Here is a 12,300-nt window from a genome sequence, read left to right as displayed (position 1 = left end):
AAGATTATCCCACTGAGAGAAATTTATGCCCTTGAGGAAAGACTGCAATTTTCAGGGAGAGAATGAGGAAGGTAGTTTTATAAGCCTGCTTCTTCAACAGCATGAGTGTTAATTAACATCAGTTAAGTAAAACTAAATCACAGAAAATAATAGATCCTGATTCTCTTTAACCAAACAAAACCAAAGGCGTTTATGGCTTTTTATTTATTTCATGTCAGAAGCAAACTAAAACATTATTGCATACATTTCTGCATTACTTTACTACATACATTATGGTTTATAAATTAAACCAGTCAAAGAATGAAATAGATATTTATACACATCAGTTATATTAAGAAACATTGATTAATTTAACTATGCAATGGATGCCCAAAAATTAGCAACATCCAGTACATTTTGTGTAGCATATGCAAGATCTTCCACAGTGCAAACAGTTGGAGGTAATGTGCATTGTAGCAGATCTTATGTCTGCATGGCAGCTCCACAGTCACTATCAAGAGAGTCCATCTTGAAGCCCCACCTCTGCAGGTTGCTCTTCGATCTTGTGACACAGGAACGCAGGTGAATAAGTGATTTCCATGTGGACCATTTCTATCGGCATTTAAAGTACCCTGTAGATTTGCTAAATAACTCAAACAGTAGTGTTGGAGACCATTGTCACTTCATTGGGCTTGGAAACTGTCTAATGTGAATCACTTTCTAGGCACAAGCACACACCATTAGTGCAGTCCTGTTACACACAACATGCAGTCAAATTGGGACTGCCCACATTATTAAAATAACGTGCATATGTGCAAGCCAAACACTGGTGGCAGGAAATAATGGAGTCCAAATTAATGTCTAGAAATAGCCAAGTATTGCAGAGTGGTCATAAATAATCCTGCCAGAGAGCAGAAAGTGGACAGTGTGCCAGATCAGATGTCGAGGCCATCTGTGGCTGTCCTTAAATTTGCCACCATTGTTTACCCTCATGACCTGGTGCCAGCATATATATTGCTCTGCACCACACCTAGTGACCTTGCTGGAGATATGCACAACTATATCACCTGATATATCCAGTGGGATTGCAAGATTTAACAGCCTTATGGGCCAAAAGCTTTATTTGATACAAAACGTGCAGATGTAACAAGGGAAGACTCCAAGTTTATTTTGTATTCCAATGTGACATTCTAGAGTTGTCAGAAACAAACCGGCACCCAAGAAATCTCTATTATATGTGTAAGCACTTTACATTATTGGTTTATTTATTTTTAACTCTGAAAGAATTGGACTTCCCTTATTGCAAAAAACTGTACAGTTGCTTCATGTGTCTCTTTTAGTTTGTGTTTTATTTTTACTGTCGTGGGCAAAGTTTACACTATCCTATAGTTCAGACAGATTTCTTACTGTATGTATGGAGTAAAAAAGGACATTCTCTAACTACTATTTGATTTTATGGTGATGTTTAGTGAAGAGCAGATATTATACTATGTGCAAATGGCTGGAAAGTTCATTTAGAACATTTGTTTCAAACAACTGCTGTCTCTGACACCTAATAAACAATGACTGAGTTATAGTGTTAAGAGAAAAACTTCCAGGAAGACTGCTGAGAAATCTTTTGCAAAGTAGATAGTTTTTATGAAAAATTTTACTATTTTTCAAACATATTTCATTGGCATTTAAGTACTGATTTCCACTAAACAAAATGGACTACAACTGCATAGAAGCAGGACTAAATAATGGCTAGCATGGAGTTTTTTACTACCAGAAAGAGAGGCCTCTACCTACTTAAGAGCACAATTCATAACACCTAGTTAAAACATTATTTAATTATTATTGCGATTATTATTTTCCTTTCCTAGCATTATGCCATAGAAACGAACACTGTCTGAACAGGTCTTGAAGACCAAGTGGTACTGACCAGCTGCCATGTTATCCTCAGTTCTTAGGAATAACTGGATCCAGGTACAGAGCAGTGTGTGGTCAGCACACCGCTCTCCCAGCCGTTATCAGTTTTCGTGATGGCTGCCACTACTTCTCAGTCAGTTACCTCCTCAACTGGTCTCGCAAGGGCTGACTGCACCCCACTTGCCAACAGCAGTTGGCAGACCCAGACGGTGACCCATCAAAGTGTTAGCCAAGCCCGAGAGTGCTTGACTTTGGTGATTTGACAGGACCTGATGTTACCACTGCAGCAAGGCAGTTGGCCAGCATTGTGTCATAGTCTATATCAATTTACCATTGCTTCAGCAAATGATCAGTCATGCTTCTGCAGTATTTTACTATACTTATGTAGTGTCCTGCCCGCTCGGCAAATATGTGGTGCCTAGGAAACCTGCTTTCTCGGATCGCTAGACAACAATTGAGGCAAATTGCATGAATGAATTTTTATTACAGTAGGATAAATGACAATACTTAACTTTGTGGATTTACAATGATCTTCAACCGGGTCACAGCCAGGCATGTTCTCTTTGCCTAGAGGCCACTGCTGTGACGGTGTCATCCTAGAGAGGGGTCGGTCAGTGTACTATTGTCTGACGTCTTCTTCACAGCCCTCTCCACTTTTAACGTTCTTGACCAGCATGCTGGCACTTGACTTACACTGGAACAACATAAACTAACATTAATTTTATTTTTAACTTTCCAATACAACTGGCTTGAAACTCATAACAGTAGACAAACTTAATTTCAATATCTCTGATATTATTCACCTCCACAGTGTACGTCATAATGTGTGTGTTTCAATTGTTTCAGATATGTAGAGAACGCGAGAAAGTATTCCAAACTCTTCCATGACCGTCCACAAAAACCCCTGGATGCAGCTGTCTACTGGACAGAATATGTTTTACGTCACAAGGGAGCCTACCACATGAGGTCGGGGGCACTGGATCTGACATGGTACCAATACTTCCTACTAGATGTCATCTTCTTCCTACTGGTTTGCATTTTAATTGCATTACTGATAATGACAATAACAATAAAATATAGTGTTAAGTACATCTTTGGTACCAAACATTCAGCTCCTGAGAAGAAGAAAAGTGCAAAAAATGACTAGGTTTTTGACATTTAAAGAAAAATATTGAGGATTTTTTGGCAGTAAGACTACATATAAAATAATTTATGTTTGACTGGCATTTTCAATGACCAACAACATCACATATCTAACAAATTTTACAAATCTGTGATAATTTGAATGAAAAATGTGTACACTTGTGCTAACTACTGAACATTGTGCTTTACATATTACTATGATAGCATTCTATCACTTGGTATAAAATTTTGAATTTCATAATATGAACTGCAGAAGGCATATGTAATTACCTAGTTATGATTGTCTGATTATTTAAAAAAGGCTTTAATGCACTTATTACTTTCCTGTGTATTTTATTTACCATATGTCCAGTCATGCCACACTGATTGCCCACATGTAAGGTATGCATACATAATTAACAGCAAATATGAGAAGAATAGATTTTAGCTTATGACACTGAGGAGGTGTTGACAGCTGCCAAAGAAAGAAAGACTGCTAGATGTTATTAACTATTAGATTGAGATGTAGACCAAACAAAACATGCATACATTCACACACCCATAACACACATGCATGGCTGCAGTCATCTCCAGGCACTAAGGCCCGACAGCCAATGCGTCTATGATCAGCAGCGATCTGTGCTGGGGGAGAGGGGGGAGGGGGGTTTACAGAAGAGGTGTGGGATGTGAAGGGGGAGGATAGCAGGGTTGGGGTGGGGGAAGATGCTGTAGTGCTGCCTGTGAGGATGCGCTGGAATGTGGTAGGCACAAGATGGTGGACTGCTGGATGCAGCATCGGAAATCTATACTGGATTCCAGATGATGAGCAGTGGTGATGGGGGAAGGGGGGGGTGGGGGTGGAGAGAAGTATAGAAGGTTAAAGCACTCTGATAGTGTGGGTAGGGCTGGAGCAGTAGCAGGGAAGGAAGCAGGTGGAGAACAGTGTAATGGAACTGTTCAGTATACCTCTCTTTTTCTCCACTGTTGAAGAACCCGATGCATTATAATCCACAACATGATCCGAAGAGATTAAAACTGCATATTGTGTAGTTTATATTATTTTTTATAAATGTTCATTGGAGAGGCATAATGGTTACATAAAATTTATTGTTTTACGAGAAACATGATTATTATAGTTATTTCTAATGAGCTTTTCAGAGTTGTTCATTTGTGAAGTATATAATATTTAGATTTAGTATTATAATCATACTTATTGTTTTCTGTAATAAATAGAAGACCGTATTTCTTTTCGTTTTCATGGAATATAAACCAAATCCTAATTCTTTGGTCAAGAATATCAGTTCTATTGACCATAAAATGGATAGATCTCTGTCCTTGAACAAATGGAGCATTTGATGCATTTTGGCAGGAGACAGTTGAGATGTAGTTGTAGAACCATTTCCTGTTGCGAGATGTAACAGTTGGAAGTTAGCAGTTCTTGTCAAGACCTGACTTAATTTGTGAAAACTGTACAATATGAAATAAAATAACTTTCAAGTGACAATATGTTCCTGCTTCATCGTCTTACTGATTTGATGTATGGATTTATAGAACTAGTTAAAAAAAGTGAAATGATGTTTACAGTTTTTACAGCATTTTTATCACCATCGTTACAACTTCAGCTTCTTCATAAAAAACACAAATTTGAAAATTAAAAGGTATTTAGAATTTTTATGACATCATGATGGGAATATGTTTATGATAATCTACTTCTATATACTTACAAATTTTCATTTATATTATAAGACACAATTACAGAGGAGGTATGTATGCACAGATACTTTGAATTTTGCAGTCTGTTTAATTGTTCATCCTCATGCACACAAAACCAGTCCTCAGTTTTGCAAGCTGTGGGAAAAGGAGGCATGTCTTCTTGAAACACAGCAAAACCATTGGGAAACAAATATTGCACCACGGGATAAGCCTGACCGACAAAAATGATCACACAATCCTTGTCAGTAATGCAGCCTTGAAGGGTAATCAAGGGACCCAAGGAATTCCATGCTTATGGAGCTGCTTTCATGTTATTTTGACTGGTTTCTCAAGTGCAACGTTCAATTCTGCAGCGACTTTTGCAGCTGCCATGCTCTTAGTTTTCATCACAATCTTCTTCAGTGACTGTCTCTCATGATCACTCAAAATACTTTTGTCCACATTGTGATTTAACATATGATGTTTTTCCATTTTCCCTGTATGCATACAAGACACAACAACACTGTGAACCTCTACTGTTAGCACAAGTATATACTGTATGAGCCAATGGCAGTTTGGCAACAAGCTTAGAACTAAACCCCTGAAGAGGGAAGGAAACCTGATGTGTGAATCAATCTAAGGGGCAGCAGAGAATCCGAACACCACATAGAGATTGAGCACAGCAGAAAACCCTACACAACCAGTGCAAATGACTGACAACTAAGCACATAAAAACAAAGCATTGTGCGAGGCAAAGGCTTGGTCTGCAGGCATTGAAATCATCATTAGAGGTGCCACTGTTGCTGCTGGCAGGTAAACACTCGGGCCAGGGCTCTGCCCCCGCCACCCTTTGTGTCAGCGTCCTGTACTGCCCCGCTGCTGTAAGCGTGTCAGCGTCCTGTACTGCCCCGCTGCTGTAAGCGTGTCAGCATCCTGTACTACCCCGCTGCTGTAAGCGTGTCAGCGTCCTGTACTACCCCGCTGCTGTAAGCGTGTCGGCGGCCTGTACTGCCCCGCTGCTGTAAGCGTGTCAGCGGCCTGTACTGCCCCGCTGCTGTAAGCGTGCCAGCTCCTCAGCATCCATCTGAACGTCTGCTGGCAGGGATATTGAATCCCTCCCCACTGGAAAGGCCATGTAGGGCTGAAAATAACCTGGGTTGTGCCTCGACCTGCATCGCAGGAAAGGATGCGAGATTCCCTAAAAGCTGGTCAACCGCCGAAGGAGACAAAGCTTCTGCCACTTGCTCTGTTGGAGGACCGGAAGATTTCAGAGGCATGGTCAGGAATGGGGAGCGGGGGAAGACTCTGCCACCGGTGATCGGGAAAAAGAGTGCACTGGTTCAAATTCCATGGGCTCCCCAGCAGCACGCACAAGGGGCAGGTCCACTGTCACCCAGTTTTGTGGCTGAAGCCAGGACAGCAGAGGGCATGGTGGGGATAGCAGTGCACGAGCACACTACCGCAATAGGGAGCCTCCAACCAGAATAGTGCCTCGACTGACCCTTTCACCCGTCAGGCTCAGAGTCAGCAGCATCGGAGATCTGAAAGATCGTGGCCGTAAGTGACTGGAATGACTGATCCAAAGCTGCTGACAGATCCATCACGAGCAACTGCCGACCTTTTTGGCCCACCACTGTTCACTGTACCTGGCAGCTACCACTGCTACCAGCTGAATGACTGGGCACCAACATCAACCCCTTGAGGGAAATATGACAGGCCGGAACAGTACAGGGCGTGGAACTTGAGGTGAAACAAATCCCAAAAATCCTGTAGATGGTGCCCATGCAAACAATCTAGAGGACTACACCCACTAACCAGCATTTCCCACTATGCATCCAAGAAAGTTGATCAGTGCATCTTTTCAAAATGAGGCAGAGAGATACTTTTTCATCTGGGCCTTGTACATATGCACGAAGCATTGCATCCCTCCAGTTTGATTCTGGGTGAAATGGGGAAGTAGTCAGTTACTGGACACCATTGCGTTGCTGATCATTATCAGATACGAGGGCAGGGGGGGGGGGGCAACAATGAAATGACAGATAATGCACAAACATTTGCCATTGATGTCATGGAGGACAGCTTGGCAACGTATGGGAGATCTGACAACACACTGATCCCCGACATCCTTGAAGAGGAGTCCACAAAGCCAAAGTTCACTCTGTCCCAAGGTTGCTCAGAATTGGCCAAGGGGAATGTGATGTGTTTCTGCACCCTGGTATTGTGCACAGGCCATGCAAGCCCTTACCAGTAGTTCAGTACCACAGTTGATTGCTAGCCAGCAGGCACAACATTCCAAAGCCTTTATACAAGTCATACCACAGTGTGATGCATGCAGCAACTGGAGTATGTGAGGACATAATGCAGGAAGGATGATCACTCAACAGCTTTGCTCTACTGTAGCAAGCATGGTAAAAACAAGAGCAGGTTGTTGTTTGAACTCGACATCTAGTACCACCAGCAATCGCTATGGAGCATCCGCATTTGCGTGCTGGTCAGTGACCAGTATCAACTGTCATAACAACAATTACTGAGGAAGATCACTCACCTCTGCAATTGGTGGACAGTCCTATACAGCAACTTGAAACAAGGAATGAATAAGGAAACCAGTGACTTGCAGTTGGTAATGAGAAGGAACTTGCCCCATAAAGAAAACATGGAACTATTTAATCCCAAAAATCATAGATGATGCCTCCTTTTCCACTTGTGAGTAATTATGTTGCACAGCATAAAAGTCTTTGGTGAGTAAACAATAAGCTGTTCAGTGCCATCCAGATCCTGATGCAACAGAACCGTGCCAGTACCATAGTAGGACTCATCACAGGTCAGGGTTGAAGGTTTACCTAAAGAAAACCTAACAGAGAGAAGCAAAAACACTGAAAAGCTCATTGACAATCCACAGACCAGAAAAATTTGACATCCTTTAGTCAAAGCCAGTTAAGAGGATGGCAGATGTGTAGGGCTGGAGACCAAATGAAATCTTGCCCAAGAAGGACTGCAGATCTTACAGGATTTTGGGCACTGGCAAGTTGACAATGGATTTGATAAGCTTTTTCACAAGGACAAGGCCATCTCTGCAAAGCACATGACCTAAACAATGCACCTTTGGGGAAAAAAACAGTTTTCCAATTTGCAATGAAGACTGTTCTTCAGAAGTCAATGAAAACCACCTTCAGATTCCATAAATTCTCCTCTCACTTGGAGCCTGTGATCCAGATGGCATCCAGGATGTCAAAAAGAATGCCCTGAATTAACTTCTCCGAATATTGTTGATGAAAATTCAACAGGTAAGCGATTAAACTAATAAAACATAAATGGGTGTTCAACAGTAAGGTCCTCCATGAAATGGCATCCAATGGCAACTGCAGGTGTGCATCACTCAAATATTTGCATGGATGTACAAAAATACTGGCTCCCTGATAATGTCACCAACAACTCCTGTGGCTCTGGAATGGGCTACCCACACCCAGCACATTGTGCACTGACCATTTGTTTAAAATCACCACAAAACTTCTTGGCAGTGCTCTGGCCCACTGTCAGTGTGATGTCAGTACGGAGAAATTCCACATTCTGTTTGAGCATTTCCTCCATCAGTGCAAAAATGCCATGATGGCCACAGTTTAACAGTATGAAGAAAAAAGTAAAGTATCACATACATAAGAATGTCTGATGTCACCACTTTAGTGTCCGTACAAGGCAAGACAGTATGCAAACCGCCGCTGTTTACCCAGATGTAAATTACATGAGCTGATAGTCACTCATCAACAAGCCTGGAGCTGAACTCCAGAAGAGGAAATGCAACAGTCAGTCTGTGGGAGAGTATAGAGTCTGAACAACATGTAGACATTGAGCATTGGGAAAACAACATCCAATCAGTGTGAACCACTGACAACTGAGCACATGTAAACAGAGCGCTGTGTGAGATAAAGACTTGATCTGTGGGAACTGAAACCAGCATTAGAGCTGCCGGGCCAGGCCGATTGCACAACTGCACGAAAACTTCTCGGTCGGCTGCTCTGCACATCCCAGTCTCGACATTCTTCACCTGTGCACTCTCTGACAGTGTTGTGTATTATTCTGTTGCAATAACCACACCAGCGCCTCAGCAGCCATTTTGATGTCCACTGGTGGACCAAACACTGTGTATACCTTGCTTACAGAAGCACCCACCATCCAAATGCCAAGAATTTGTTTGCATTCGAATTCACTTAGCTCTGACATAATGCACTCAAAACTACACAAAGCACTGTTGTGACCAGTCCTGTTTTCCTGGGGGAACGCTGGGGGATGCATAGCCCTAAACTTATTCGTCCACAAAGTAATGTTTTATGGTGTTGAGAACTTGGAAAAGTGGAAAAGATTTATTTCACGGACGTAAATATTTTATTTCATTTTTTTGTGTTGGTAATTGCAATACAAACAGTACCAGTGCAGTTTTTGGTGGGAAAAGTGATGCCATGACTCTTTCAAGCATTTCGAAGCTATGGCAACCATTCTCGAGAACTGAATAGCTGGCAGCCAGTTCGACAAGCATGTAGCGCCTCGCCCCCTAATAGTGGGCGATGGTAGTGCTAAACGGATATGCGTACGCTCAAATGCCAAGCTATCAATAGATATCTCTACGGTCCCACTATCATCATCCTTCACGATTTATTGCCATCTTTGTTTTGTTATTCTTCACTTGTTGGTGTTTGCTGTTCCGTTCTTGTCATTCTTTTTGTTGTTCGACATATTGATGACGTTATGGCTAAAAGCAGACTGGTGGTATCCCATGCTTCAGTTGTAAATAATTTTCGCTACTTATATCCAATGTCGGAGTACCCTCAAACTTTCTTTTAGAAAAAAAGCACTGGTTGTGACCATGACTAAAACACTTTTCCGACCGTCACTGACACTTGCAATGTACTGAGAATACTGCACAGGTGCCGTTCATTGCCAAATACAATAGTGCAACCTGTGATCTTGCCTAGCATCTGCATTTATGTTTGAACATGCAAATGTCTTTGTGTTTCATTATTTTTGACCCACCCCTTTGTACGGGTTGGCTCAGTTAATGAGTGTATGTAAAATCATGAAAATGGGTAAAAAAACTGGTTATAATGCAAATTAATTGTATATATTTGTCACTGTTGCATTTCCAAATTAATTGTATACTTTGACACATAGTAACTGCTAGATGTTAACTGGTTGGTGACTAGCACAGATTTTAACAAAGAATTTTATATGTTGGTGTGTGAACGCAGACTGACAGAGAGAAATTACTGGACTGATTACTAGTCAGAGTCTGCTACAATTACTGTCCAGTGTTTTTATACATATGTGTGTGAATAATTAGTGAAATCTGTAAGTACATATAGCTCTATAATGAGATAAAGGTCCAAATTAGTGGCAATAGAACCATAGAAAATCAAATAGTAACTTTGTTCAACTATACCTTAGGAAACTTTGAAATTAACAAAGTGAGATGGGTTACTTGTTCATACTATGTAGACCTCTGTGGGGATTTACCAATTTTCTTGTAAATGGCTCCTTTCTTAATTTTTTTAATTTGCTTAATTTCTCAAGTAACACATTATTCTGACAACCAGGTGTATTTACTAGGTCAGATAGAATTTGGGTAAAAAATTATATTATTAATTCTTGCAAATTAGATGTGCTTAAGGGCCAAAAAATAAAAGTATTTTCTGGAGAATGGAAACTTAAATTACAAATAAGTTATTAGCGTGCGACTTTCCAGGAAAAAATTAAATGTTTTCTAGAAAGAAGAAAATTAGGTCTTTGGAATGATCTGTGTCCTTCTGGAAATTAAGAATCATTAGCTCACTACATTTTTTCAAGCACAGGATTTGTGAACATTGTAAATTATAGATTTCTCTTAAAAGAAAAAGGTTTATGAAGAACCAAGTGTACCACTGGAAACAGTACATCTCAAATAAGCTAGTAAATTATGAATTTTAATGAAATATTGTGTAGAAAAGAATTTAATATTTTAAATTAATGCACCATAGTTATTCCAAGGATAATGGAGAGAAGAAAAAAAGCACTTATCTATCGAGTAGAATTATAGCAAATGCACTTATCCCACATTCCTATGTTTTATGTTGTGCTTGCATAGTCAGCTTACATGTCCATTTTTTTCTTGTTTTGTATGCATGGAGGTCTTAATTTGTAAGTTTTTTCAACAGAGATGTGCACGTGTTTTTGGGTTTTGTGTTTTTCATGTTATGTACTTTACTGCACTACATTCTTTATTAGTCCTTTTTAATCATTTTTATAGCAAAGTCAACTTGTAATGTTAACACACATTTGGTTAGTACTGCTGAAATAAGCTGTTGTGTTGATGTTGCTGACTGGGAATGCATTTAGAGCTGCTCTGTGCATGGATGGTTGGCTTTATTGGGTGTATGTACCTCTGAATGTTAGACAAAGGACATATGTCCAGCACAGTGGGGCACCATCCTATTTCAGCACAGCTGTGAGGGATCATCTGAAAGCCATCTTCGGGAATCAATGGATCGACCTAGGTGGCCCCGTGGCCTGACCACCCAGATTGCCTGACCTCACGTGTCTGGATTTCTGTCTCCTGCTGGTACCATTGTGGACATGCCAGGAATCTTCTAATGGGCATTACACTCTAAAGGTCTGACAATTTACTGCGTGCATACAGGCCAATAGTCGCACATTACAGCAGTTTCTGTGAATGCCACTGTTGTAATCAGTGTGCTAAACTGCCTCCTTTGTAAATCGTATGAACCATCAGAAACTGCCATCAGGAACCATATGCTACACAACTAAATATGTTTGTTTTGATGTCCTCTACGTCTTGCATTAGTTTGAACAAATAGTTTTACTTTCATCATAGATTAGAGATTAGATTAGATAAATACTTGTTCCATAGATCATGAATATGACACTTCGTAATGATGTGGAACGTGTCAGGTTAATAAAAGATATCTGTACAAGATATTACATTACACAAAATATTGAATGACACTAATGTTTAAGTTTTTTTTTTTTTTTTTCCCCCTTAATTTATATCTAAAAATTCAGCAATGAGTAGAAGGAGTTGTCATTTAGAAATTCTTTTAATTTACTTTTAAATGTTAGTTGGCTATCTGTCAGGCTTTTGATGCTGTTTGGTAGGTGACCAAAGATTTTTGTGGCAGCATAACTTACCCCTTTCTGTGCCAAACTCAGATTTAACCCTGCATAGTGAAGATCATTCTTTCTCCTGGTGTAATAGCTATGCACACTGCTATTACTTTTGAACTGGGCTGGATTATTAACAACAAATTTCATAAGTGAATATATATACTGTGAGGTTACTGTGAGGATCCCTAGATCCTTAAATAGATGTCTGCAGGATGACCATGGGTGGGCTCCAGCAATTATTCTGATTACACGTTTTTGAGCAATGAATACTTTTCTACTCAACGGTGAATTACCCCAGAATATGATGCCCTACGAAAGCAGTAAATGAAAGTAGGCATAGTAAGCTAATTTACTGAGATTCTTATCACCAAAATTTGCAATAACCCTAATAGCATACGTAGCTGAACTCAGACATTTCAGAAGACCATCAATGTGTTGCTTCCAGTTTAA

At 40.3% G+C, this 12,300-nt stretch overlaps 1 protein-coding gene across 2 annotated transcripts in view; it reads left to right on the top strand.

Annotated features, from left to right (window-relative positions):
• LOC126285459 (UDP-glycosyltransferase UGT5-like) overlaps positions 1 to 4,513 on the top strand; it is a 52,791-nt gene extending 48,278 nt beyond the window's left edge. The window contains exon 6 of one of the 2 annotated variants that reach the window (XM_049984867.1): positions 2,734 to 4,513. In XM_049984867.1, the coding sequence (XP_049840824.1) occupies positions 2,734 to 3,034 (301 nt within the window). In that variant the 3' untranslated portion in view covers positions 3,035 to 4,513. The remainder of the gene's footprint in view (positions 1 to 2,733) is intronic. The other variant, XM_049984868.1, reaches the window with a different exon arrangement.
• Positions 4,514 to 12,300: the final 7,787 nt, after the last annotated feature.

This window comes from Schistocerca gregaria, chromosome 8, assembly GCF_023897955.1.
Source record: "Schistocerca gregaria isolate iqSchGreg1 chromosome 8, iqSchGreg1.2, whole genome shotgun sequence".
In the NCBI taxonomy this organism is placed as follows: Eukaryota; Metazoa; Arthropoda; class Insecta; order Orthoptera; family Acrididae; genus Schistocerca; species Schistocerca gregaria.
Note: the sequence above shows the minus strand (reverse complement) of the source record. Positions and strands in the feature narration are given on the sequence as shown.